At 63.8% G+C, this 22,191-nt stretch overlaps 3 protein-coding genes and 2 long non-coding RNA genes across 12 annotated transcripts; 2 read left to right on the top strand and 3 right to left on the bottom strand.

Annotated features, from left to right (window-relative positions):
* The first annotated feature begins 208 nt into the window (after window positions 1–208).
* LOC121107210 lies at window positions 209–4,199 on the top strand. The gene is made up of 2 exons (XR_005840946.2): window positions 209–1,413; window positions 1,547–4,199. It is a non-coding gene; the product is annotated as an uncharacterized LOC121107210 (long non-coding RNA).
* On the bottom strand, window positions 1,996–6,907 carry LOC121107202 (outer dense fiber protein 3-like). 5 transcript variants are annotated; one of them, XM_046902452.1, is made up of 9 exons: window positions 6,566–6,907; window positions 6,222–6,262; window positions 5,256–6,135; window positions 4,855–4,984; window positions 4,100–4,300; window positions 3,594–3,695; window positions 3,129–3,250; window positions 2,821–2,961; window positions 1,996–2,268 (listed from the first exon to the last, which is right to left on the bottom strand). In XM_046902452.1, exons 4-9 carry the CDS (start codon window positions 4,970–4,972, stop codon window positions 2,185–2,187), a joined length of 768 nt encoding a protein of 255 aa, XP_046758408.1. In that variant the 5' UTR covers window positions 4,973–4,984; window positions 5,256–6,135; window positions 6,222–6,262; window positions 6,566–6,907; the 3' UTR covers window positions 1,996–2,184. The 5 variants fall into 5 exon arrangements, with proteins under 5 accessions (XP_046758408.1, XP_040506148.1, XP_046758410.1 ...); XM_040650214.2 differs by having other exon boundaries at window positions 5,256–5,631; XM_046902454.1 differs by having other exon boundaries at window positions 5,256–6,262; window positions 6,566–6,694; window positions 6,757–6,907.
* Window positions 6,908–7,612: 705 nt separating this feature from the next.
* Window positions 7,613–12,776, top strand: LOC121107209. The gene is made up of 2 exons (XR_005840945.2): window positions 7,613–8,440; window positions 8,574–12,776. It is a non-coding gene; the product is annotated as an uncharacterized LOC121107209 (long non-coding RNA).
* Window positions 9,023–13,916, bottom strand: LOC121107203 (outer dense fiber protein 3-like). 2 transcript variants are annotated; one of them, XM_046902444.1, is made up of 8 exons: window positions 13,575–13,916; window positions 12,271–13,277; window positions 11,870–11,999; window positions 11,115–11,315; window positions 10,621–10,722; window positions 10,156–10,277; window positions 9,848–9,988; window positions 9,023–9,295 (listed from the first exon to the last, which is right to left on the bottom strand). In XM_046902444.1, the coding sequence occupies exons 3-8, from the start codon at window positions 11,985–11,987 to the stop codon at window positions 9,212–9,214; spliced, it is 768 nt and encodes a 255-aa protein (XP_046758400.1). In that variant the 5' UTR covers window positions 11,988–11,999; window positions 12,271–13,277; window positions 13,575–13,916; the 3' UTR covers window positions 9,023–9,211. The 2 variants fall into 2 exon arrangements, with proteins under 2 accessions (XP_046758400.1, XP_040506151.1); XM_040650217.2 differs by lacking the exon at window positions 13,575–13,916 and having other exon boundaries at window positions 12,271–13,150; window positions 13,237–13,517.
* Window positions 13,917–16,034: 2,118 nt separating this feature from the next.
* On the bottom strand, window positions 16,035–20,934 carry LOC121106516 (outer dense fiber protein 3-like). 3 transcript variants are annotated; one of them, XM_040650204.2, is made up of 9 exons: window positions 20,593–20,934; window positions 20,249–20,289; window positions 19,283–20,162; window positions 18,882–19,011; window positions 18,127–18,327; window positions 17,633–17,734; window positions 17,168–17,289; window positions 16,860–17,000; window positions 16,035–16,307 (listed from the first exon to the last, which is right to left on the bottom strand). In XM_040650204.2, the coding sequence occupies exons 4-9, from the start codon at window positions 18,997–18,999 to the stop codon at window positions 16,224–16,226; spliced, it is 768 nt and encodes a 255-aa protein (XP_040506138.1). In that variant the 5' UTR covers window positions 19,000–19,011; window positions 19,283–20,162; window positions 20,249–20,289; window positions 20,593–20,934; the 3' UTR covers window positions 16,035–16,223. The 3 variants fall into 3 exon arrangements, with proteins under 3 accessions (XP_040506138.1, XP_040506139.1, XP_040506140.1); XM_040650205.2 differs by having other exon boundaries at window positions 19,283–19,658; XM_040650206.2 differs by lacking the exon at window positions 20,249–20,289 and having other exon boundaries at window positions 19,283–19,658.
* Between the last annotated feature and the right edge of the window lie 1,257 nt (window positions 20,935–22,191).

The raw sequence follows: 22,191 nt of genomic DNA, 5'->3' as shown, positions 1-22,191 counted from the left end.
GGCCGCTGCGCTGCGCCTGGCCGAGGAGCGAGCGGCGGAGCCGGGCCTGAGCGAGCTGCTGCGGCGCGGGCCGCGCTGCCCGTCGTTGGCCGACGCGCTGGAGGGCCTGCGGGACGCGGAGCCTTACTACCGGCACCTGCACCGTCCCGGGGCGGGGCGGGGGGGCGGGGCGGGGCGGGGCTCCCCGGCCAGGGCTGCGGCTGCGGCTGCGTGCAAGGAGGAGTTTTGGGAGGCCACTCAAAGATGTCAAATCGGGGATTCCAAACACTGTGCGCTGTGCTTCTGAGCGCTGCGTTGGCTTCCATCGCCCCGGTACGCTGAAGGAATAAGCGTGGCTTACAGTGGTAGTTCCGGAGGTCCGCGTACCCAGTCTTGGTACTGGCCGAGCTCCAGTCTGAACGGAAGCCCTTCAGAGCAACGTGGCATTAGGACTCATGGCATCATAGAATGGCCTGGGTTGAAAAGGCCCACCACGATCACCTAGTTCCAACCCCCTGCTATGTGCAGGGTCGCCAACCGCCAGCCCAGGCTGCCCAGAGCCACATCCAGCCGCATCCCCTGAATGCCTCCAGGGACGGGGCATCCACAACCTCCTTGGGCACCCTGCTCCAGTGCGTCACCACCCTCGGGGTGAAAAACTTCTTCCTCCTCATATCTAACCTAAACCTCCCCTGCCTCAGTTGAAAACCATTCCCCCTTGTCCTATCGCTACCCATCCTCGTAAGCAGCCGTTCCCCGTCCTGTTTATACGCTCCCTTCAAGTATTGGAAGGCCACAGTGAGGTCCCCCCGGAGCCTTCTCTCCTGCGAGCTCAACAGGCCCAGTTCCCTCAACCTTTCTTCATAGGAGAGGTGCTCCAGCCCTCTGCTCATCCTAGTGGTCCTGCTCTGGACCCGTTCCACGATCGCTTCTTGTGCTGGGGGCCCCAGGCCTGGGCGCAGTACTGCGGATGGGGCCTCGCAAGAGCCGAGTAGAGGGGGACAATCACCTCCCTCTCCCTGCTGGCCACCCCTTTCTTAGTGCAGCCCAGAGCACCGTTGGCCTTCCGGGCTGCAGGCGCGCACTGCTGGCTCACGTCCAGCTTCTCGTCCACCAGGACCCCCGGGTCCTTCTCCGCAGGGCTGCTCTCAAGGAGCTCTTCCCCCACTCTGAAGCGGGCATTCTTTTCTTATGGCGCTGACGCATGGGGGATCGCTCCGCCCAACTGCGCGCAAAAGAGCTTCAGCTGATGCGTGTCTCTTGTGTCGTGCATGTCAAGGTTTTCCCAGACGGCACGCACGTACTCAGTACTTTCCCTGACATCACTAACGTAGGGTTCTGCGTCCTTGCACGTGCTCGGTCTTTCTGTGGTGGCGGTCCTAATCGGTGCCTCCGACCTTCGATGGTCTTCCACGATCGCTCTCCTCCGCATTGGTGAGCACCAGGTCTAGTAATGCTTCGCCTCTGGCCGATCTGTCCGATACCCGGAGCAGGATGTTATCATCAACAGGCTGCAGCAGTCTCCTGGATTGCTTGCAGCTCACCTTGCTCTTTTCCCTGCATATAGCTGGGTGGTTGAAATCCTCCTTCCGGAGGAGAGCTTGGAGCATGACGGCCCTTGTAGCTGAAGCCAGGCGGCCTCATCAACGGGCCGGGGTAGCGCTCTTCACCTCTGTCAGTACGGTGGTGGACGCACCGGCGAGGGCCGAGACCTGTGCCCCTTCGGGGGAATCCCCGGGGGCGTCTGGTGCATCCACTCGGGCAGATATGGCAAGAAAGCGAAAATCTACCTGATGGCGCTGGAAGGGCTGCACTGCCCGCGGCCGGCCTCCCTTTGCTATTTGCTTCGTTTCTTCTTCGCTTCAGCACGCGGGGCAGACATCAGGAATGCAAATGACTGATAAAGCAAGCATCAGCCGTTTCCAACGTTAGAAATGTTGTTAGAAAGAAAGGCTTCAGGAAGCGGTGGCGCATTCTCCCGTGGGCAGCGGTGAGGACAAAGGAGTGACAAGCAAGTATACATAAAGGTACATTTTATTAACGACTTACTCCTATCGCTGGCATCCAACAGTAAAATGGGCAAAAGCCCAACCCGAGGCACGAGGCAGGGAAATGGAATCAAAGGGAAACCGGCAGATGGTCGCTCTCTCTTCCCCTCCCCTTCCGTTCCAGGAAAGGAAACCAGGCCTTCCAGGCTTTGCTGTTTCACTCCACGATGAGAGGGGTTGTGTAGAGGGAATGCCGGATTCCAAACGTGGATGCAGGCGCCTGGGGCTTGATCAGCGTCACCTGGAAGGGCGAAAAGGAAAGGCAGGTCAGCGAGGGCCCTTCTCTCCTCTGCTGCCCTCGCTCCCTGCTGTCCCGCACCCCTTCCGATCCCAGACAGTCCCTGGTGCCTCTCCGGGCAGGGCTGAACGCCAGCGCAAAGCCGGTGCAGCTCCCTGCTGGAGCAGAGCTGGCTCGGGGAGGTGGGCTTACGGGCACCTCCTGTCTCGGAGAGGGCCGCGTGTGCAGCTGGGAGCTCGCAGCTAACTCTCTCTCCTATGCTGGGGGCATGCTGCTTGGAGCCCTTCTGAGCTGCGTCCCCCAGAAGAGCTTGGGAAGGACCAGCGCGTCCCATTGAAGGGAAAAGGAGCAGAGGGAGGAAAAGCTGCGTGCTGTGCTGTCCCTCCCTCCCTCCCTCTGCTCGCAGGTGGCACGAGGGCAGGGGGCAGGCCTGCTGTCCTGCACTTGGTCCCTGCGGCCAGGAGCTCTTGGGCTGGAGGAAGCCTCAGGGGAAGGGGGAGAGGCGTGAAGGCCGCGCTTGTGAAACAGAGGGGAAGAGCTGAGCAGCTGCCTTACCCGGCCTACGCTGTAGTCTGCCGGCCCGGGCTTCGCTGCTTTGCCCTCTCCAGCTTTTGGTCGGGCTGCCATCGTGTACGCGGGCGCCCTGGTCTTGTAGGCATCCACAGGCACTTTGGGGAGCGCCGCAGGACCCGGAGTCTGCAAGAGAGTCACGACCATACAGGGCTGGGGTCACATTCAAGGCTCTCTCTTTCCCCGGCAGTCTGCGTTAAGCAAAGTTGCAGCAGGCTTGGAAGCCCCTGTGGCACAGGGGGAGCAGCCCAGGTTCGGATGCTAACGCGGAAAAGAGGAGCGGCAGAGCTCACCTTGGCAAGGTCTTCGTCAAACCGACCTCGCTGGCTCCTTCCCCTCACAGAGTAGCAGGGGCTGGCCGATGTGTAGACTGTGTTGGGCCCCATCAGCCTGGGCAGCGTGTAGGTGCCAGGACCTGCAGGAGGAGCAGCAGAGAGCGTGTGCGCGAGGGGCTGGAGGAGACGGAAGCAGCAGAGAGGGGCAGCCTGCCCAGCCTGCTGGTGGGAGCAGGAGGGAGGTCTCGCCCCTCTGCCAGTTCCTCCCTCTACTCTGGCACTGGGCCAGCGCCAGCAGCTCCGAGCCTGAGCAGCCGCAGCCGCTGCGGGCCCAGAGGTGTTGGTCGTGCAAGAAAGCTTGCGGCCCCAGCGCCGCGTCCTGCCGCGCAGGCTGTGCAGTAGGCCCGCTGCTGGTGCTGAGCAGCAGCCCGTCCCTGCGGGATGCTCAGGCTGAAGGGTCTGCCTTTGCCAGGGTCAGCGTACCTGGAGGGTGGTCTGTCCGGAGGGGCTCCCGCCGGAAGGCCATGGACTGCACCGGTGGGCACTTGAAGACGTGCCTGTTGGCTGCCTCGGTGCGGTAGTCACCTGGGGCGGAAGAGAAGAGGAAGAAAGCCGTGAAGCGCCGGTCTTCTTCTTCTGCAACCGCACAGGCACTGTCCCGAGGAAAGGGTCTTCTCAAGAGCTGCAGAATTGCCGCTGGGGGACACAGGCAGCACGCGGGGACGCTCTTCTGTGCCCCGCCGCTATGCCCTGCCTTGCTGTCCCTCCCGTCAGCCCCCTGCCGCTTGTTCTTTTTGGACACGGGGTCCTTGTGCCCTCGGCCCGTGGCCCTGGGCAGCTGTCCTTCTCCGAGGGCGTTTATCGCTGCTCAGAGCGGTTTGCGTTCTCTCAAAAAAGACCTACAGCTGCATCAGGGCGCGAGCTGGCCCCGGGCAAACGCGCCGCCCGCTCGTCTTGTCTGGGTGAAGTGCTGCACAAGTGGTACTCACTTGGTCCGGGAGTGACGGTGGTCTTCGTCGCGGGTCGTCCCCGGAGCTGGGCGCCCGGAGCCACGTACTTCCCGTTCCTGGTGATGGCGGGCTCCACAAAGTAGCAGGGACCTGGCCCGCAGCTCCCTGCCGCAGGCGGTTTGGTCCCTCTAAACGTGTAGGCGGGGGCACGGGCTTTGGTGGGGCTGTGGCCCACATAACCTAGGAGGAAAAGCAGAAGAGAGCACACCCCTGTGCAGCTGCACGTCTCAAGCTCCGTTGGAACAGGCGCAGTTAGGCGCCGGGCCCTGGCCCCGACATTCCCTTCCCGCGTGACTTCTTCCTCCAAGAGCCCTGGAGGCGAGCTGTGCCGGGCCTCGGAGCGCACAAGAGTCAGTCCCTGAGTGCAAACGGCTGCGCGAGTGCCTTGCAAAGTCACCGCAAAAAGACAGCGGAGTTTTGGCCAGCACGCTGCCTGTACCCGCACCACGCGTGCAGGCACTCCACAGCGAGAGCCCCCTAAGGGTCAATTGTTCTGCAAGACCCCGTAACGCCTCTCTACAGCTGCAAAGCTGAGTCTGCGCTGGCCAGAAGCGGGCCCCTTTTTCCCCGGGCCACAAGGAGCAGCGCCAGCGGCACCGGCCTTCCTCGGCCAGGCCTGGCTCGCGGCTGCGCCAGGGAGCCAGGAGGCTCTGACAGAACGGGGAAAGGCTCGGGAGCTGCTCTGCCCCGCCATGTCCCCGGTGCGCCTCACGCCCTGGGGATGGTGGCTGTACCTGTTGTCCCCGGGATGGAGTACTGGGGCCCGGGGCTGGGGAACTGGGCCGAGATGAGGCCGCGTGGGCGATGAGGTCTCCAGGTCCCCACCCAGGCTCCGTCCATGCTGGCAGGCATGTGCCTCCAAACCTAAAGGCAAGAACAGAGGAGTTACTGACGGGCTGCCCCAACAGAGGCCGCAGGTGAGCTTTGCTTCCCGCCCCCCGCGTCTCCTCTGCTCAGCCGCAAGCTGTCCGCCACGTGGCTTGCAGCTCCTGAGCCGGAAGGGCCGGCAGCAGTTTCTCCCGCTCACTGCCAGTCCTGCCAGTCTCGTGCTGCATGCCCCTCGCGCACACCGGAGCTCAGCCCGCACCCTGCAGCTGGGCTCTGCAGCCTGACGTGTGCAGGAGCTCTCCCTCACCTCTCTGAGCCTTGGAGGACGAGCGCGATGAGGCTGAGCTAGTCTGCTGCTGGGGCTGCTCTCAGGCACAGGGCACGGCGAGCGGCTGCGGGCAGCACAGCTCACAAATGAGGCGCCTGGAGCCAGCGGCCAGCTGTCCTTGGGGAGGGCCCGGCGTCGTCATGGCAATGCATTGTGACAGCACACGGGCTCCGGGTGATGTCATCTGTGCTGTGACATCTCCTGGCTGGCCTGGAGCCACGCCCGCCACGCCTTTTCGGCCTCGCACCCCAACCAGTACAAAGCCGTAGCGCACGCTGCCGACACCTGCAGATGGACTGAGCTCTCACTTCTAGCCACGTGCCGCCCGGGGCTCCTGAGGCTCGGTCAGCGTCACCTGCAAGGGAGAGATTACGTTACTTCGAACCTACTGGAACATTTCTGAGAATGACACTCTGTTCTTTGAAGCTCTGTGTGTATAGATATATATAAAAATAAATATACGAGAGCCCTAAAAGCACAGCTGGGACACCCGTCTGGTGTTCGTATACAACGCGGCACAGTTTGAGCCTCAGAAGTTACTTCAAAGTCCCGAGGGTGCTAGTGCTTTCATTCCCTCCACTGCCTTCTTCCCAGGGAATCTGTCAATGGGCAGAGAGATGTTTTCACGGGTTCCCTCCTCCCACCCTTCTCCTTTTCTCCCCCTCAAAGTTTCTGGAACGTTCAAACCAACAGAATCCCGTTGTTCACATTGTCCGTGAAATTAAGCAGGCCTGGCAAGCCAGGCAAGGAGCAGCGCGAGCACGCAAGCCCTGCGGGGGACACCACAGGATCTCCTCCTGCTAAGTCTTAACGCAGCAGCTGCGTGCGTAACCCGCGCTATCGCAGCAGCGCTCCTCTCCTGCGGATACACAAAGCCTTCGGCTCGTCTCCTACACGAACACACAAGGCAAGAGGGAAAGGTTCCCATTTGTGCTGGATACCTACCGTCACCGCCTCCTCCACGACTTTCTGGCTTCCCCCTTTAGCTACAAAGAAGATATTTCCTTTGGAAGCGTCACTCCGGCACGTCGCCGGGACAGCTCCCGCAACACACGCAGGTGCGCCGTAACGCCGCCGCAGCAGCGGGCAGCGCACAGCAGGCGTTCCGGCGGCGAGCGAGCGGCCCCGGGCAGAGGGGGCGGCGCACCCGCCCGCGCCCACCCGCGTCCTGCTCGCGCGAGCCCCGCGCGCCGCGTCCCACCGCTCCTCAGCGACGGCCTCCGAGCGCCGCTTCAGGGGAAGCCCGCCCCGCCCGCGCCCGCGCCCGCGCCCGCGCCCCCCGCCGGTACCGAAGAACTCCAGCCAGTTCATCTCGCGGAGCGCCGCGGGCAGCCGGAGGAGCTCCACGTCGTACAGGTTCTCCATCTCCTTGACCAGGCGCTCCCCGTTCGTCCGCAGCTGCTCGACCCGGCTCCTCACTGCGGGGACGGACACGGCGTCGGACGCGGCCCGGGCCTCGGCGCGCCCGCCCGCGGCCTACCCTCCCGGTCGAAGTCCTTCAGGAAGGCGCTCAGCTTCCTGCCGCGCGCGCCCGCGGCCGCCTTCCTGCGGGCAGGAGCCATGAGGGCCGAGGAACGGCGCGAGCGCACCGAGCCCCGCTCCTGCTCCCGCACGGCGCCACAGCACCGCCCGCGCCGCGTTCAACCGCCGCCCGACGCGCGCCTGCTGTCCAATCAGAGCTCCGCGAGCGGCGGCGCAGCCAATCGGCACCCGGCGCGGTGTGATGACGCACGGCGCGGCGACCGCCCCCGGGCCGCTGTGCTGCGCCTGGCCGAGGAGCGAGCGGCGGAGCCGGGCCTGAGCGAGCTGCTGCGGCGCGGGCCGCGCTGCCCGTCGTTGGCCGACGCGCTGGAGGGCCTGCGGGACGCGGAGCCTTACTACCGGCACCTGCACCGTCCCGTGGCGGGGCGGGGCGGGGCGGGGCGGGGCTCCCCGGCCAGGGCTGCGGCTGCGGCTGCTGCGTGCAAGGAGGAGTTTTGGGAGGCCACTCAAAGATGTCAAATCGGGGATTCCAAACACTGTGCGCTGTGCTTCTGAGCGCTGCGTTGGCTTCCATCGCCCCGGTACGCTGAAGGAATAAGCGTGGCTTACAGTGGTAGTTCCGGAGGTCCGCGTACCCAGTCTTGGTACTGGCCGAGCTCCAGTCTGAACGGAAGCCCTTCAGAGCAACGTGGCATTAGGACTCATGGCATCATAGAATGGCCTGGGTTGAAAAGGCCCACCACGATCACCTAGTTCCAACCCCCTGCTATGTGCAGGGTCGCCAACCGCCAGCCCAGGCTGCCCAGAGCCACATCCAGCCGCATCCCCTGAATGCCTCCAGGGACGGGGCATCCACAACCTCCTTGGGCACCCTGCTCCAGTGCGTCACCACCCTCGGGGTGAAAAACTTCTTCCTCCTAATATCTAACCCAAACCTCCCCTGCCTCAGTTGAAAACCATTCCCCCTTGTCCTATCGCTACCCACCCTCGTAAGCAGCCGTTCCCCGTCCTGTTTATACGCTCCCTTCAGGTACTGGAAGGCCACAGTGAGGTCCCCCCGGAGCCTTCTCTCCTGCGAGCTCAACAGGCCCAGTTCCCTCAACCTTTCTTCATAGGAGAGGTGCTCCAGCCCTCTGCTCATCCTAGTGGTCCTGCTCTGGACCCGTTCCACGATCGCTTCTTGTGCTGGGGGCCCCAGGCCTGGGCGCAGTACTGCGGATGGGGCCTCGCAAGAGCCGAGTAGAGGGGGACAATCACCTCCCTCTCCCTGCTGGCCACCCCTTTCTTAGTGCAGCCCAGAGCACCGTTGGCCTTCCGGGCTGCAGGCGCGCACTGCTGGCTCACGTCCAGCTTCTCGTCCACCAGGACCCCCGGGTCCTTCTCCGCAGGGCTGCTCTCAAGGAGCTCTTCCCCCACTCTGAAGCGGGCATTCTTTTCTTATGGCGCTGACGCATGGGGGATCGCTCCGCCCAACTGCGCGCAAAAGAGCTTCAGCTGATGCGTGTCTCTTGTGTCGTGCATGTCAAGGTTTTCCCAGACGGCACGCACGTACTCAGTACTTTCCCTGACATCACTAACGTAGGGTTCTGCGTCCTTGCACGTGCTCGGTCTTTCTGTGGTGGCGGTCCTAATCGGTGCCTCCGACCTTCGATGGTCTTCCACGATCGCTCTCCTCCGCATTGGTGAGCACCAGGTCTAGTAATGCTTCGCCTCTGGCCGATCTGTCCGATACCCGGAGCAGGATGTTATCATCAACAGGCTGCAGCAGTCTCCTGGATTGCTTGCAGCTCACCTTGCTCTTTTCCCTGCATATAGCTGGGTGGTTGAAATCCTCCTTCCGGAGGAGAGCTTGGAGCATGACGGCCCTTGTAGCTGAAGCCAGGCGGCCTCATCAGCGGGCCGGGGTAGCGCTCTTCACCTCTGTCAGTACGGCGGTGGACGCACCGGCGAGGGCCGAGACCTGTGCCCCTTCGGGGGAATCCCCGGGGGCGTCTGGTGCATCCACTCGGGCAGATATGGCAAGAAAGCGAAAATCTACCTGATGGCGCTGGAAGGGCTGCACTGCCCGCGGCCGGCCTCCCTTTGCTATTTGCTTCGTTTCTTCTTCGCTTCAGCACGCGGGGCAGACATCAGGAATGCAAATGACTGATAAAGCAAGCATCAGCCGTTTCCAACGTTAGAAATGTTGTTAGAAAGAAAGGCTTCAGGAAGCGGTGGCGCATTCTCCCGTGGGCAGCGGTGAGGACAAAGGAGTGACAAGCAAGTATACATAAAGGTACATTTTATTAACGACTTACTCCTATTGCTAGCATCCAACAGTAAAATGGGCAAAAGCCCAACCCGAGGCACGAGGCAGGGAAATGGAATCAAAGGGAAACCGGCAGATGGTCGCTCTCTCTTCCCCTCCCCTTCCGTTCCAGGAAAGGAAACCAGGCCTTCCAGGCTTTGCTGTTTCACTCCACGATGAGAGGGGTTGTGTAGAGGGAATGCCGGATTCCAAACGTGGATGCAGGCGCCTGGGGCTTGATCAGCGTCACCTGGAAGGGCGAAAAGGAAAGGCAGGTCAGCGAGGGCCCTTCTCTCCTCTGCTGCCCTCGCTCCCTGCTGTCCCGCACCCCTTCCGATCCCAGACAGTCCCTGGTGCCTCTCCGGGCAGGGCTGAACGCCAGCGCAAAGCCGGTGCAGCTCCCTGCTGGAGCAGAGCTGGCTCGGGGAGGTGGGCTTACGGGCACCTCCTGTCTCGGAGAGGGCCGCGTGTGCAGCTGGGAGCTCGCAGCTAACTCTCTCTCCTATGCTGGGGGCATGCTGCTTGGAGCCCTTCTGAGCTGCGTCCCCCAGAAGAGCTTGGGAAGGACCAGCGCGTCCCATTGAAGGGAAAAGGAGCAGAGGGAGGAAAAGCTGCGTGCTGTGCTGTCCCTCCCTCCCTCCCTCTGCTCGCAGGTGGCACGAGGGCAGGGGGCAGGCCTGCTGTCCTGCACTTGGTCCCTGCGGCCAGGAGCTCTTGGGCTGGAGGAAGCCTCAGGGGAAGGGGGAGAGGCGTGAAGGCCGCGCTTGTGAAACAGAGGGGAAGAGCTGAGCAGCTGCCTTACCCGGCCTACGCTGTAGTCTGCCGGCCCGGGCTTCGCTGCTTTGCCCTCTCCAGCTTTTGGTCGGGCTGCCATCGTGTACGCGGGCGCCCTGGTCTTGTAGGCATCCACAGGCACTTTGGGGAGCGCCGCAGGACCCGGAGTCTGCAAGAGAGTCACGACCATACAGGGCTGGGGTCACATTCAAGGCTCTCTCTTTCCCCGGCAGTCTGCGTTAAGCAAAGTTGCAGCAGGCTTGGAAGCCCCTGTGGCACAGGGGGAGCAGCCCAGGTTCGGATGCTAACGCGGAAAAGAGGAGCGGCAGAGCTCACCTTGGCAAGGTCTTCGTCAAACCGACCTCGCTGGCTCCTTCCCCTCACAGAGTAGCAGGGGCTGGCCGATGTGTAGACTGTGTTGGGCCCCATCAGCCTGGGCAGCGTGTAGGTGCCAGGACCTGCAGGAGGAGCAGCAGAGAGCGTGTGCGCGAGGGGCTGGAGGAGACGGAAGCAGCAGAGAGGGGCAGCCTGCCCAGCCTGCTGGTGGGAGCAGGAGGGAGGTCTCGCCCCTCTGCCAGTTCCTCCCTCTACTCTGGCACTGGGCCAGCGCCAGCAGCTCCGAGCCTGAGCAGCCGCAGCCGCTGCGGGCCCAGAGGTGTTGGTCGTGCAAGAAAGCTTGCGGCCCCAGCGCCGCGTCCTGCCGCGCAGGCTGTGCAGTAGGCCCGCTGCTGGTGCTGAGCAGCAGCCCGTCCCTGCGGGATGCTCAGGCTGAAGGGTCTGCCTTTGCCAGGGTCAGCGTACCTGGAGGGTGGTCTGTCCGGAGGGGCTCCCGCCGGAAGGCCATGGACTGCACCGGTGGGCACTTGAAGACGTGCCTGTTGGCTGCCTCGGTGCGGTAGTCACCTGGGGCGGAAGAGAAGAGGAAGAAAGCCGTGAAGCGCCGGTCTTCTTCTTCTGCAACCGCACAGGCACTGTCCCGAGGAAAGGGTCTTCTCAAGAGCTGCAGAATTGCCGCTGGGGGACACAGGCAGCACGCGGGGACGCTCTTCTGTGCCCCGCCGCTATGCCCTGCCTTGCTGTCCCTCCCGTCAGCCCCCTGCCGCTTGTTCTTTTTGGACACGGGGTCCTTGTGCCCTCGGCCCGTGGCCCTGGGCAGCTGTCCTTCTCCGAGGGCGTTTATCGCTGCTCAGCAGCGATATGGAGACCTACAGCTGCATCAGGGCGCGAGCTGGCCCCGGGCAAACGCGCCGCCCGCTCGTCTTGTCTGGGTGAAGTGCTGCACAAGTGGTACTCACTTGGTCCGGGAGTGACGGTGGTCTTCGTCGCGGGTCGTCCCCGGAGCTGGGCGCCCGGAGCCACGTACTTCCCGTTCCTGGTGATGGCGGGCTCCACAAAGTAGCAGGGACCTGGCCCGCAGCTCCCTGCCGCAGGCGGTTTGGTCCCTCTAAACGTGTAGGCGGGGGCACGGGCTTTGGTGGGGCTGTGGCCCACATAACCTAGGAGGAAAAGCAGAAGAGAGCACACCCCTGTGCAGCTGCACGTCTCAAGCTCCGTTGGAACAGGCGCAGTTAGGCGCCGGGCCCTGGCCCCGACATTCCCTTCCCGCGTGACTTCTTCCTCCAAGAGCCCTGGAGGCGAGCTGTGCCGGGCCTCGGAGCGCACAAGAGTCAGTCCCTGAGTGCAAACGGCTGCGCGAGTGCCTTGCAAAGTCACCGCAAAAAGACAGCGGAGTTTTGGCCAGCACGCTGCCTGTACCCGCACCACGCGTGCAGGCACTCCACAGCGAGAGCCCCCTAAGGGTCAATTGTTCTGCAAGACCCCGTAACGCCTCTCTACAGCTGCAAAGCTGAGTCTGCGCTGGCCAGAAGCGGGCCCCTTTTTCCCCGGGCCACAAGGAGCAGCGCCAGCGGCACCGGCCTTCCTCGGCCAGGCCTGGCTCGCGGCTGCGCCAGGGAGCCAGGAGGCTCTGACAGAACGGGGAAAGGCTCGGGAGCTGCTCTGCCCCGCCATGTCCCCGGTGCGCCTCACGCCCTGGGGATGGTGGCTGTACCTGTTGTCCCCGGGATGGAGTACTGGGGCCCGGGGCTGGGGAACTGGGCCGAGATGAGGCCGCGTGGGCGATGAGGTCTCCAGGTCCCCACCCAGGCTCCGTCCATGCTGGCAGGCATGTGCCTCCAAACCTAAAGGCAAGAACAGAGGAGTTACTGACGGGCTGCCCCAACAGAGGCCGCAGGTGAGCTTTGCTTCCCGCCCCCCGCGTCTCCTCTGCTCAGCCGCAAGCTGTCCGCCACGTGGCTTGCAGCTCCTGAGCCGGAAGGGCCGGCAGCAGTTTCTCCCGCTCACTGCCAGTCCTGCCAGTCTCGTGCTGCATGCCCCTCGCGCACACCGGAGCTCAGCCCGCACCCTGCAGCTGGGCTCTGCAGCCTGACGTGTGCAGGAGCTCTCCCTCACCTCTCTGAGCCTTGGAGGACGAGCGCGATGAGGCTGAGCTAGTCTGCTGCTGGGGCTGCTCTCAGGCACAGGGCACGGCGAGCGGCTGCGGGCAGCACAGCTCACAAATGAGGCGCCTGGAGCCAGCGGCCAGCTGTCCTTGGGGAGGGCCCGGCGTCGTCATGGCAATGCATTGTGACAGCACACGGGCTCCGGGTGATGTCATCTGTGCTGTGACATCTCCTGGCTGGCCTGGAGCCACGCCCGCCACGCCTTTTCGGCCTCGCACCCCAACCAGTACAAAGCCGTAGCGCACGCTGCCGACACCTGCAGATGGACTGAGCTCTCACTTCTAGCCACGTGCCGCCCGGGGCTCCTGAGGCTCGGTCAGCGTCACCTGCAAGGGAGAGATTACGTTACTTCGAACCTACTGGAACATTTCTGAGAATGACACTCTGTTCTTTGAAGCTCTGTGTGTATATATACATATAAAAATAAATATACGAGAGCCCTAAAAGCACAGCTGGGACACCCGTCTGGTGTTCGTATACAACGCGGCACAGTTTGAGCCTCAGAAGTTACTTCAAAGTCCCGAGGGTGCTAATGCTTTCATTCCCTCCACTGCCTTCTTCCCAGGGAATCTGTCAATGGGCAGAGAGATGTTTTCACGGGTTCCCTCCTCCCACCCTTCTCCTTTTCTCCCCCTCAAAGTTTCTGGAACGTTCAAACCAACAGAATCCCGTTGTTCACATTGTCCGTGAAATTAAGCAGGCCTGGCAAGCCAGGCAAGGAGCAGCGCGAGCACGCAAGCCCTGCGGGGGACACCACAGGATCTCCTCCTGCTAAGTCTTAACGCAGCAGCTGCGTGCGTAACCCGCGCTATCGCAGCAGCGCTCCTCTCCTGCGGATACACAAAGCCTTCGGCTCGTCTCCTACACGAACACACAAGGCAAGAGGGAAAGGTTCCCATTTGTGCTGGATACCTACCGTCACCGCCTCCTCCACGACTTTCTGGCTTCCCCCTTTAGCTACAAAGAAGATATTTCCTTTGGAAGCGTCACTCCGGCACGTCGCCGGGACAGCTCCCGCAACACACGCAGGTGCGCCGTAACGCCGCCGCAGCAGCGGGCAGCGCACAGCAGGCGTTCCGGCGGCGAGCGAGCGGCCCCGGGCAGAGGGGGCGGCGCACCCGCCCGCGCCCACCCGCGTCCTGCTCGCGCGAGCCCCGCGCGCCGCGTCCCACCGCTCCTCAGCGACGGCCTCCGAGCGCCGCTTCAGGGGAAGCCCGCCCCGCCCGCGCCCGCGCCCGCGCCCCCCGCCGGTACCGAAGAACTCCAGCCAGTTCATCTCGCGGAGCGCCGCGGGCAGCCGGAGGAGCTCCACGTCGTACAGGTTCTCCATCTCCTTGACCAGGCGCTCCCCGTTCGTCCGCAGCTGCTCGACCCGGCTCCTCAGTGCGGGGACGGACACGGCGTCGGACGCGGCCCGGGCCTCGGCGCGCCCGCCCGCGGCCTACCCTCCCGGTCGAAGTCCTTCAGGAAGGCGCTCAGCTTCCTGCCGCGCGCGCCCGCGGCCGCCTTCCTGCGGGCAGGAGCCATGAGGGCCGAGGAACGGCGCGAGCGCACCGAGCCCCGCTCCTGCTCCCGCACGGCGCCACAGCACCGCCCGCGCCGCGTTCAACCGCCGCCCGACGCGCGCCTGCTGTCCAATCAGAGCTCCGCGAGCGGCGGCGCAGCCAATCGGCACCCGGCGCGGTGTGATGACGCACGGCGCGGCGACCGCCCCCGGGCCGCTGTGCTGCGCCTGGCCGAGGAGCGAGCGGCGGAGCCGGGCCTGAGCGAGCTGCTGCGGCGCGGGCCGCGCTGCCCGTCGTTGGCCGACGCGCTGGAGGGCCTGCGGGACGCGGAGCCTTACTACCGGCACCTGCACCGTCCCGTGGCGGGGCGGGGCGGGGCGGGGCGGGGCTCCCCGGCCAGGGCTGCGGCTGCGGCTGCGGCTGCGTGCAAGGAGGAGTTTTGGGAGGCCACTCAAAGATGTCAAATCGGGGATTCCAAACACTGTGCGCTGTGCTTCTGAGCGCTGCGTTGGCTTCCATCGCCCCGGTACGCTGAAGGAATAAGCGTGGCTTACAGTGGTAGTTCCGGAGGTCCGCGTACCCAGTCTTGGTACTGGCCGAGCTCCAGTCTGAACGGAAGCCCTTCAGAGCAACGTGGCATTAGGACTCATGGCATCATAGAATGGCCTGGGTTGAAAAGGCCCACCACGATCACCTAGTTCCAACCCCCTGCTATGTGCAGGGTCGCCAACCGCCAGCCCAGGCTGCCCAGAGCCACATCCAGCCGCATCCCCTGAATGCCTCCAGGGACGGGGCATCCACAACCTCCTTGGGCACCCTGCTCCAGTGCGTCACCACCCTCGGGGTGAAAAACTTCTTCCTCCTAATATCTAACCCAAACCTCCCCTGCCTCAGTTGAAAACCATTCCCCCTTGTCCTATCGCTACCCACCCTCGTAAGCAGCCGTTCCCCGTCCTGTTTATACGCTCCCTTCAGGTACTGGAAGGCCACAGTGAGGTCCCCCCGGAGCCTTCTCTCCTGCGAGCTCAACAGGCCCAGTTCCCTCAACCTTTCTTCATAGGAGAGGTGCTCCAGCCCTCTGCTCATCCTAGTGGTCCTGCTCTGGACCCGTTCCACGATCGCTTCTTGTGCTGGGGGCCCCAGGCCTGGGCGCAGTACTGCGGATGGGGCCTCGCAAGAGCCGAGTAGAGGGGGACAATCACCTCCCTCTCCCTGCTGGCCACCCCTTTCTTAGTGCAGCCCAGAGCACCGTTGGCCTTCCGGGCTGCAGGCGCGCACTGCTGGCTCACGTCCAGCTTCTCGTCCACCAGGACCCCCGGGTCCTTCTCCGCAGGGCTGCTCTCAAGGAGCTCTTCCCCCACTCTGAAGCGGGCATTCTTTTCTTATGGCGCTGACGCATGGGGGATCGCTCCGCCCAACTGCGCGCAAAAGAGCTTCAGCTGATGCGTGTCTCTTGTGTCGTGCATGTCAAGGTTTTCCCAGACGGCACGCACGTACTCAGTACTTTCCCTGACATCACTAACGTAGGGTTCTGCGTCCTTGCACGTGCTCGGTCTTTCTGTGGTGGCGGTCCTAATCGGTGCCTCCGACCTTCGATGGTCTTCCACGATCGCTCTCCTCCGCATTGGTGAGCACCAGGTCTAGTAATGCTTCGCCTCTGGCCGATCTGTCCGATACCCGGAGCAGGATGTTATCATCAACAGGCTGCAGCAGTCTCCTGGATTGCTTGCAGCTCACCTTGCTCTTTTCCCTGCATATAGCTGGGTGGTTGAAATCCTCCTTCCGGAGGAGAGCTTGGAGCATGACGGCCCTTGTAGCTGAAGCCAGGCGGCCTCATCAGCGGGCCGGGGTAGCGCTCTTCACCTCTGTCAGTACGGCGGTGGACGCACCGGCGAGGGCCGAGACCTGTGCCCCTTCGGGGGAATCCCCGGGGGCGTCTGGTGCATCCACTCGGGCAGATATGGCAAGAAAGCGAAAATCTACCTGATGGCGCTGGAAGGGCTGCACTGCCCGCGGCCGGCCTCCCTTTGCTATTTGCTTCGTTTCTTCTTCGCTTCAGCACGCGGGGCAGACATCAGGAATGCAAATGACTGATAAAGCAAGCATCAGCCGTTTCCAACGTTAGAAATGTTGTTAGAAAGAAAGGCTTCAGGAAGCGGTGGCGCATTCTCCCGTGGGCAGCGGTGAGGACAAAGGAGTGACAAGCAAGTATACATAAAGGTACATTTTATTAACGACTTACTCCTATTGCTAGCATCCAACAGTAAAATGGGCAAAAGCCCAACCCGAGGCACGAGGCAGGGAAATGGAATCAAAGGGAAACCGGCAGATGGTCGCTCTCTCTTCCCCTCCCCTTCCGTTCCAGGAAAGGAAACCAGGCCTTCCAGGCTTTGTTGTTTCACTCCACGATGAGAGGGGTTGTGTAGAGGGAATGCCGGATTCCAAACGTGGATGCAGGCGCCTGGGGCTTGATCAGCGTCACCTGGAAGGGCGAAAAGGAAAGGCAGGTCAGCGAGGGCCCTTCTCTCCTCTGCTGCCCTCGCTCCCTGCTGTCCCGCACCCCTTCCGATCCCAGACAGTCCCTGGTGCCTCTCCGGGCAGGGCTGAACGCCAGCGCAAAGCCGGTGCAGCTCCCTGCTGGAGCAGAGCTGGCTCGGGGAGGTGGGCTTACGGGCACCTCCTGTCTCGGAGAGGGCCGCGTGTGCAGCTGGGAGCTCGCAGCTAACTCTCTCTCCTATGCTGGGGGCATGCTGCTTGGAGCCCTTCTGAGCTGCGTCCCCCAGAAGAGCTTGGGAAGGACCAGCGCGTCCCATTGAAGGGAAAAGGAGCAGAGGGAGGAAAAGCTGCGTGCTGTGCTGTCCCTCCCTCCCTCCCTCTGCTCGCAGGTGGCACGAGGGCAGGGGGCAGGCCTGCTGTCCTGCACTTGGTCCCTGCGGCCAGGAGCTCTTGGGCTGGAGGAAGCCTCAGGGGAAGGGGGAGAGGCGTGAAGGCCGCGCTTGTGAAACAGAGGGGAAGAGCTGAGCAGCTGCCTTACCCGGCCTACGCTGTAGTCTGCCGGCCCGGGCTTCGCTGCTTTGCCCTCTCCAGCTTTTGGTCGGGCTGCCATCGTGTACGCGGGCGCCCTGGTCTTGTAGGCATCCACAGGCACTTTGGGGAGCGCCGCAGGACCCGGAGTCTGCAAGAGAGTCACGACCATACAGGGCTGGGGTCACATTCAAGGCTCTCTCTTTCCCCGGCAGTCTGCGTTAAGCAAAGTTGCAGCAGGCTTGGAAGCCCCTGTGGCACAGGGGGAGCAGCCCAGGTTCGGATGCTAACGCGGAAAAGAGGAGCGGCAGAGCTCACCTTGGCAAGGTCTTCGTCAAACCGACCTCGCTGGCTCCTTCCCCTCACAGAGTAGCAGGGGCTGGCCGATGTGTAGACTGTGTTGGGCCCCATCAGCCTGGGCAGCGTGTAGGTGCCAGGACCTGCAGGAGGAGCAGCAGAGAGCGTGTGCGCGAGGGGCTGGAGGAGACGGAAGCAGCAGAGAGGGGCAGCCTGCCCAGCCTGCTGGTGGGAGCAGGAGGGAGGTCTCGCCCCTCTGCCAGTTCCTCCCTCTACTCTGGCACTGGGCCAGCGCCAGCAGCTCCGAGCCTGAGCAGCCGCAGCCGCTGCGGGCCCAGAGGTGTTGGTCGTGCAAGAAAGCTTGCGGCCCCAGCGCCGCGTCCTGCCGCGCAGGCTGTGCAGTAGGCCCGCTGCTGGTGCTGAGCAGCAGCCCGTCCCTGCGGGATGCTCAGGCTGAAGGGTCTGCCTTTGCCAGGGTCAGCGTACCTGGAGGGTGGTCTGTCCGGAGGGGCTCCCGCCGGAAGGCCATGGACTGCACCGGTGGGCACTTGAAGACGTGCCTGTTGGCTGCCTCGGTGCGGTAGTCACCTGGGGCGGAAGAGAAGAGGAAGAAAGCCGTGAAGCGCCGGTCTTCTTCTTCTGCAACCGCACAGGCACTGTCCCGAGGAAAGGGTCTTCTCAAGAGCTGCAGAATTGCCGCTGGGGGACACAGGCAGCACGCGGGGACGCTCTTCTGTGCCCCGCCGCTATGCCCTGCCTTGCTGTCCCTCCCGTCAGCCCCCTGCCGCTTGTTCTTTTTGGACACGGGGTCCTTGTGCCCTCGGCCCGTGGCCCTGGGCAGCTGTCCTTCTCCGAGGGCGTTTATCGCTGCTCAGCAGCGATATGGAGACCTACAGCTGCATCAGGGCGCGAGCTGGCCCCGGGCAAACGCGCCGCCCGCTCGTCTTGTCTGGGTGAAGTGCTGCACAAGTGGTACTCACTTGGTCCGGGAGTGACGGTGGTCTTCGTCGCGGGTCGTCCCCGGAGCTGGGCGCCCGGAGCCACGTACTTCCCGTTCCTGGTGATGGCGGGCTCCACAAAGTAGCAGGGACCTGGCCCGCAGCTCCCTGCCGCAGGCGGTTTGGTCCCTCTAAACGTGTAGGCGGGGGCACGGGCTTTGGTGGGGCTGTGGCCCACATAACCTAGGAGGAAAAGCAGAAGAGAGCACACCCCTGTGCAGCTGCACGTCTCAAGCTCCGTTGGAACAGGCGCAGTTAGGCGCCGGGCCCTGGCCCCGACATTCCCTTCCCGCGTGACTTCTTCCTCCAAGAGCCCTGGAGGCGAGCTGTGCCGGGCCTCGGAGCGCACAAGAGTCAGTCCCTGAGTGCAAACGGCTGCGCGAGTGCCTTGCAAAGTCACCGCAAAAAGACAGCGGAGTTTTGGCCAGCACGCTGCCTGTACCCGCACCACGCGTGCAGGCACTCCACAGCGAGAGCCCCCTAAGGGTCAATTGTTCTGCAAGACCCCGTAACGCCTCTCTACAGCTGCAAAGCTGAGTCTGCGCTGGCCAGAAGCGGGCCCCTTTTTCCCCGGGCCACAAGGAGCAGCGCCAGCGGCACCGGCCTTCCTCGGCCAGGCCTGGCTCGCGGCTGCGCCAGGGAGCCAGGAGGCTCTGACAGAACGGGGAAAGGCTCGGGAGCTGCTCTGCCCCGCCATGTCCCCGGTGCGCCTCACGCCCTGGGGATGGTGGCTGTACCTGTTGTCCCCGGGATGGAGTACTGGGGCCCGGGGCTGGGGAACTGGGCCGAGATGAGGCCGCGTGGGCGATGAGGTCTCCAGGTCCCCACCCAGGCTCCGTCCATGCTGGCAGGCATGTGCCTCCAAACCTAAAGGCAAGAACAGAGGAGTTACTGACGGGCTGCCCCAACAGAGGCCGCAGGTGAGCTTTGCTTCCCGCCCCCCGCGTCTCCTCTGCTCAGCCGCAAGCTGTCCGCCACGTGGCTTGCAGCTCCTGAGCCGGAAGGGCCGGCAGCAGTTTCTCCCGCTCACTGCCAGTCCTGCCAGTCTCGTGCTGCATGCCCCTCGCGCACACCGGAGCTCAGCCCGCACCCTGCAGCTGGGCTCTGCAGCCTGACGTGTGCAGGAGCTCTCCCTCACCTCTCTGAGCCTTGGAGGACGAGCGCGATGAGGCTGAGCTAGTCTGCTGCTGGGGCTGCTCTCAGGCACAGGGCACGGCGAGCGGCTGCGGGCAGCACAGCTCACAAATGAGGCGCCTGGAGCCAGCGGCCAGCTGTCCTTGGGGAGGGCCCGGCGTCGTCATGGCAATGCATTGTGACAGCACACGGGCTCCGGGTGATGTCATCTGTGCTGTGACATCTCCTGGCTGGCCTGGAGCCACGCCCGCCACGCCTTTTCGGCCTCGCACCCCAACCAGTACAAAGCCGTAGCGCACGCTGCCGACACCTGCAGATGGACTGAGCTCTCACTTCTAGCCACGTGCCGCCCGGGGCTCCTGAGGCTCGGTCAGCGTCACCTGCAAGGGAGAGATTACGTTACTTCGAACCTACTGGAACATTTCTGAGAATGACACTCTGTTCTTTGAAGCTCTGTGTGTATATATACATATAAAAATAAATATACGAGAGCCCGAAAAGCACAGCTGGGACACCCGTCTGGTGTTCGTATACAACGCGGCACAGTTTGAGCCTCAGAAGTTACTTCAAAGTCCCGAGGGTGCTAATGCTTTCATTCCCTCCACTGCCTTCTTCCCAGGGAATCTGTCAATGGGCAGAGAGATGTTTTCACGGGTTCCCTCCTCCCACCCTTCTCCTTTTCTCCCCCTCAAAGTTTCTGGAACGTTCAAACCAACAGAATCCCGTTGTTCACATTGTCCGTGAAATTAAGCAGGCCTGGCAAGCCAGGCAAGGAGCAGCGCGAGCACGCAAGCCCTGCGGGGGACACCACAGGATCTCCTCCTGCTAAGTCTTAACGCAGCAGCTGCGTGCGTAACCCGCGCTATCGCAGCAGCGCTCCTCTCCTGCGGATACACAAAGCCTTCGGCTCGTCTCCTACACGAACACACAAGGCAAGAGGGAAAGGTTCCCATTTGTGCTGGATACCTACCGTCACCGCCTCCTCCACGACTTTCTGGCTTCCCCCTTTAGCTACAAAGAAGATATTTCCTTTGGAAGCGTCACTCCGGCACGTCGCCGGGACAGCTCCCGCAACACACGCAGGTGCGCCGTAACGCCGCCGCAGCAGCGGGCAGCGCACAGCAGGCGTTCCGGCGGCGAGCGAGCGGCCCCGGGCAGAGGGGGCGGCGCACCCGCCCGCGCCCACCCGCGTCCTGCTCGCGCGAGCCCCGCGCGCCGCGTCCCACCGCTCCTCAGCGACGGCCTCCGAGCGCCGCTTCAGGGGAAGCCCGCCCCGCCCGCGCCCGCGCCCGCGCCCGCGCCCCCCGCCGGTACCGAAGAACTCCAGCCAGTTCATCTCGCGGAGCGCCGCGGGCAGCCGGAGGAGCTCCACGTCGTACAGGTTCTCCATCTCCTTGACCAGGCGCTCCCCGTTCGTCCGCAGCTGCTCGACCCGGCTCCTCAGTGCGGGGACGGACACGGCGTCGGACGCGGCCCGGGCCTCGGCGCGCCCGCCCGCGGCCTACCCTCCCGGTCGAAGTCCTTCAGGAAGGCGCTCAGCTTCCTGCCGCGCGCGCCCGCGGCCGCCTTCCTGCGGGCAGGAGCCATGAGGGCCGAGGAACGGCGCGAGCGCACCGAGCCCCGCTCCTGCTCCCGCACGGCGCCACAGCACCGCCCGCGCCGCGTTCAACCGCCGCCCGACGCGCGCCTGCTGTCCAATCAGAGCTCCGCGAGCGGCGGCGCAGCCAATCGGCACCCGGCGCGGTGTGATGACGCACGGCGCGGCGACCGCCCCCGGGCCGCTGTGCTGCGCCTGGCCGAGGAGCGAGCGGCGGAGCCGGGCCTGAGCGAGCTGCTGCGGCGCGGGCCGCGCTGCCCGTCGTTGGCCGACGCGCTGGAGGGCCTGCGGGACGCGGAGCCTTACTACCGGCACCTGCACCGTCCCGTGGCGGGGCGGGGCGGGGCGGGGCGGGGCTCCCCGGCCAGGGCTGCGGCTGCGGCTGCGGCTGCGTGCAAGGAGGAGTTTTGGGAGGCCACTCAAAGATGTCAAATCGGGGATTCCAAACACTGTGCGCTGTGCTTCTGAGCGCTGCGTTGGCTTCCATCGCCCCGGTACGCTGAAGGAATAAGCGTGGCTTACAGTGGTAGTTCCGGAGGTCCGCGTACCCAGTCTTGGTACTGGCCGAGCTCCAGTCTGAACGGAAGCCCTTCAGAGCAACGTGGCATTAGGACTCATGGCATCATAGAATGGCCTGGGTTGAAAAGGCCCACCACGATCACCTAGTTCCAACCCCCTGCTATGTGCAGGGTCGCCAACCGCCAGCCCAGGCTGCCCAGAGCCACATCCAGCCGCATCCCCTGAATGCCTCCAGGGACGGGGCATCCACAACCTCCTTGGGCACCCTGCTCCAGTGCGTCACCACCCTCGGGGTGAAAAACTTCTTCCTCCTAATATCTAACCCAAACCTCCCCTGCCTCAGTTGAAAACCATTCCCCCTTGTCCTATCGCTACCCACCCTCGTAAGCAGCCGTTCCCCGTCCTGTTTATACGCTCCCTTCAGGTACTGGAAGGCCACAGTGAGGTCCCCCCGGAGCCTTCTCTCCTGCGAGCTCAACAGGCCCAGTTCCCTCAACCTTTCTTCATAGGAGAGGTGCTCCAGCCCTCTGCTCATCCTAGTGGTCCTGCTCTGGACCCGTTCCACGATCGCTTCTTGTGCTGGGGGCCCCAGGCCTGGGCGCAGTACTGCGGATGGGGCCTCGCAAGAGCCGAGTAGAGGGGGACAATCACCTCCCTCTCCCTGCTGGCCACCCCTTTCTTAGTGCAGCCCAGAGCACCGTTGGCCTTCCGGGCTGCAGGCGCGCACTGCTGGCTCACGTCCAGCTTCTCGTCCACCAGGACCCCCGGGTCCTTCTCCGCAGGGCTGCTCTCAAGGA

The sequence above is a fragment of the Gallus gallus genome, chromosome 19, assembly GCF_016699485.2.
Source record: "Gallus gallus isolate bGalGal1 chromosome 19, bGalGal1.mat.broiler.GRCg7b, whole genome shotgun sequence".
Classification (NCBI taxonomy): Eukaryota; Metazoa; Chordata; class Aves; order Galliformes; family Phasianidae; genus Gallus; species Gallus gallus.
The sequence above is the reverse complement of the archived record's forward strand: the minus strand, read 5'-3'. Positions and strand labels throughout refer to the sequence as shown.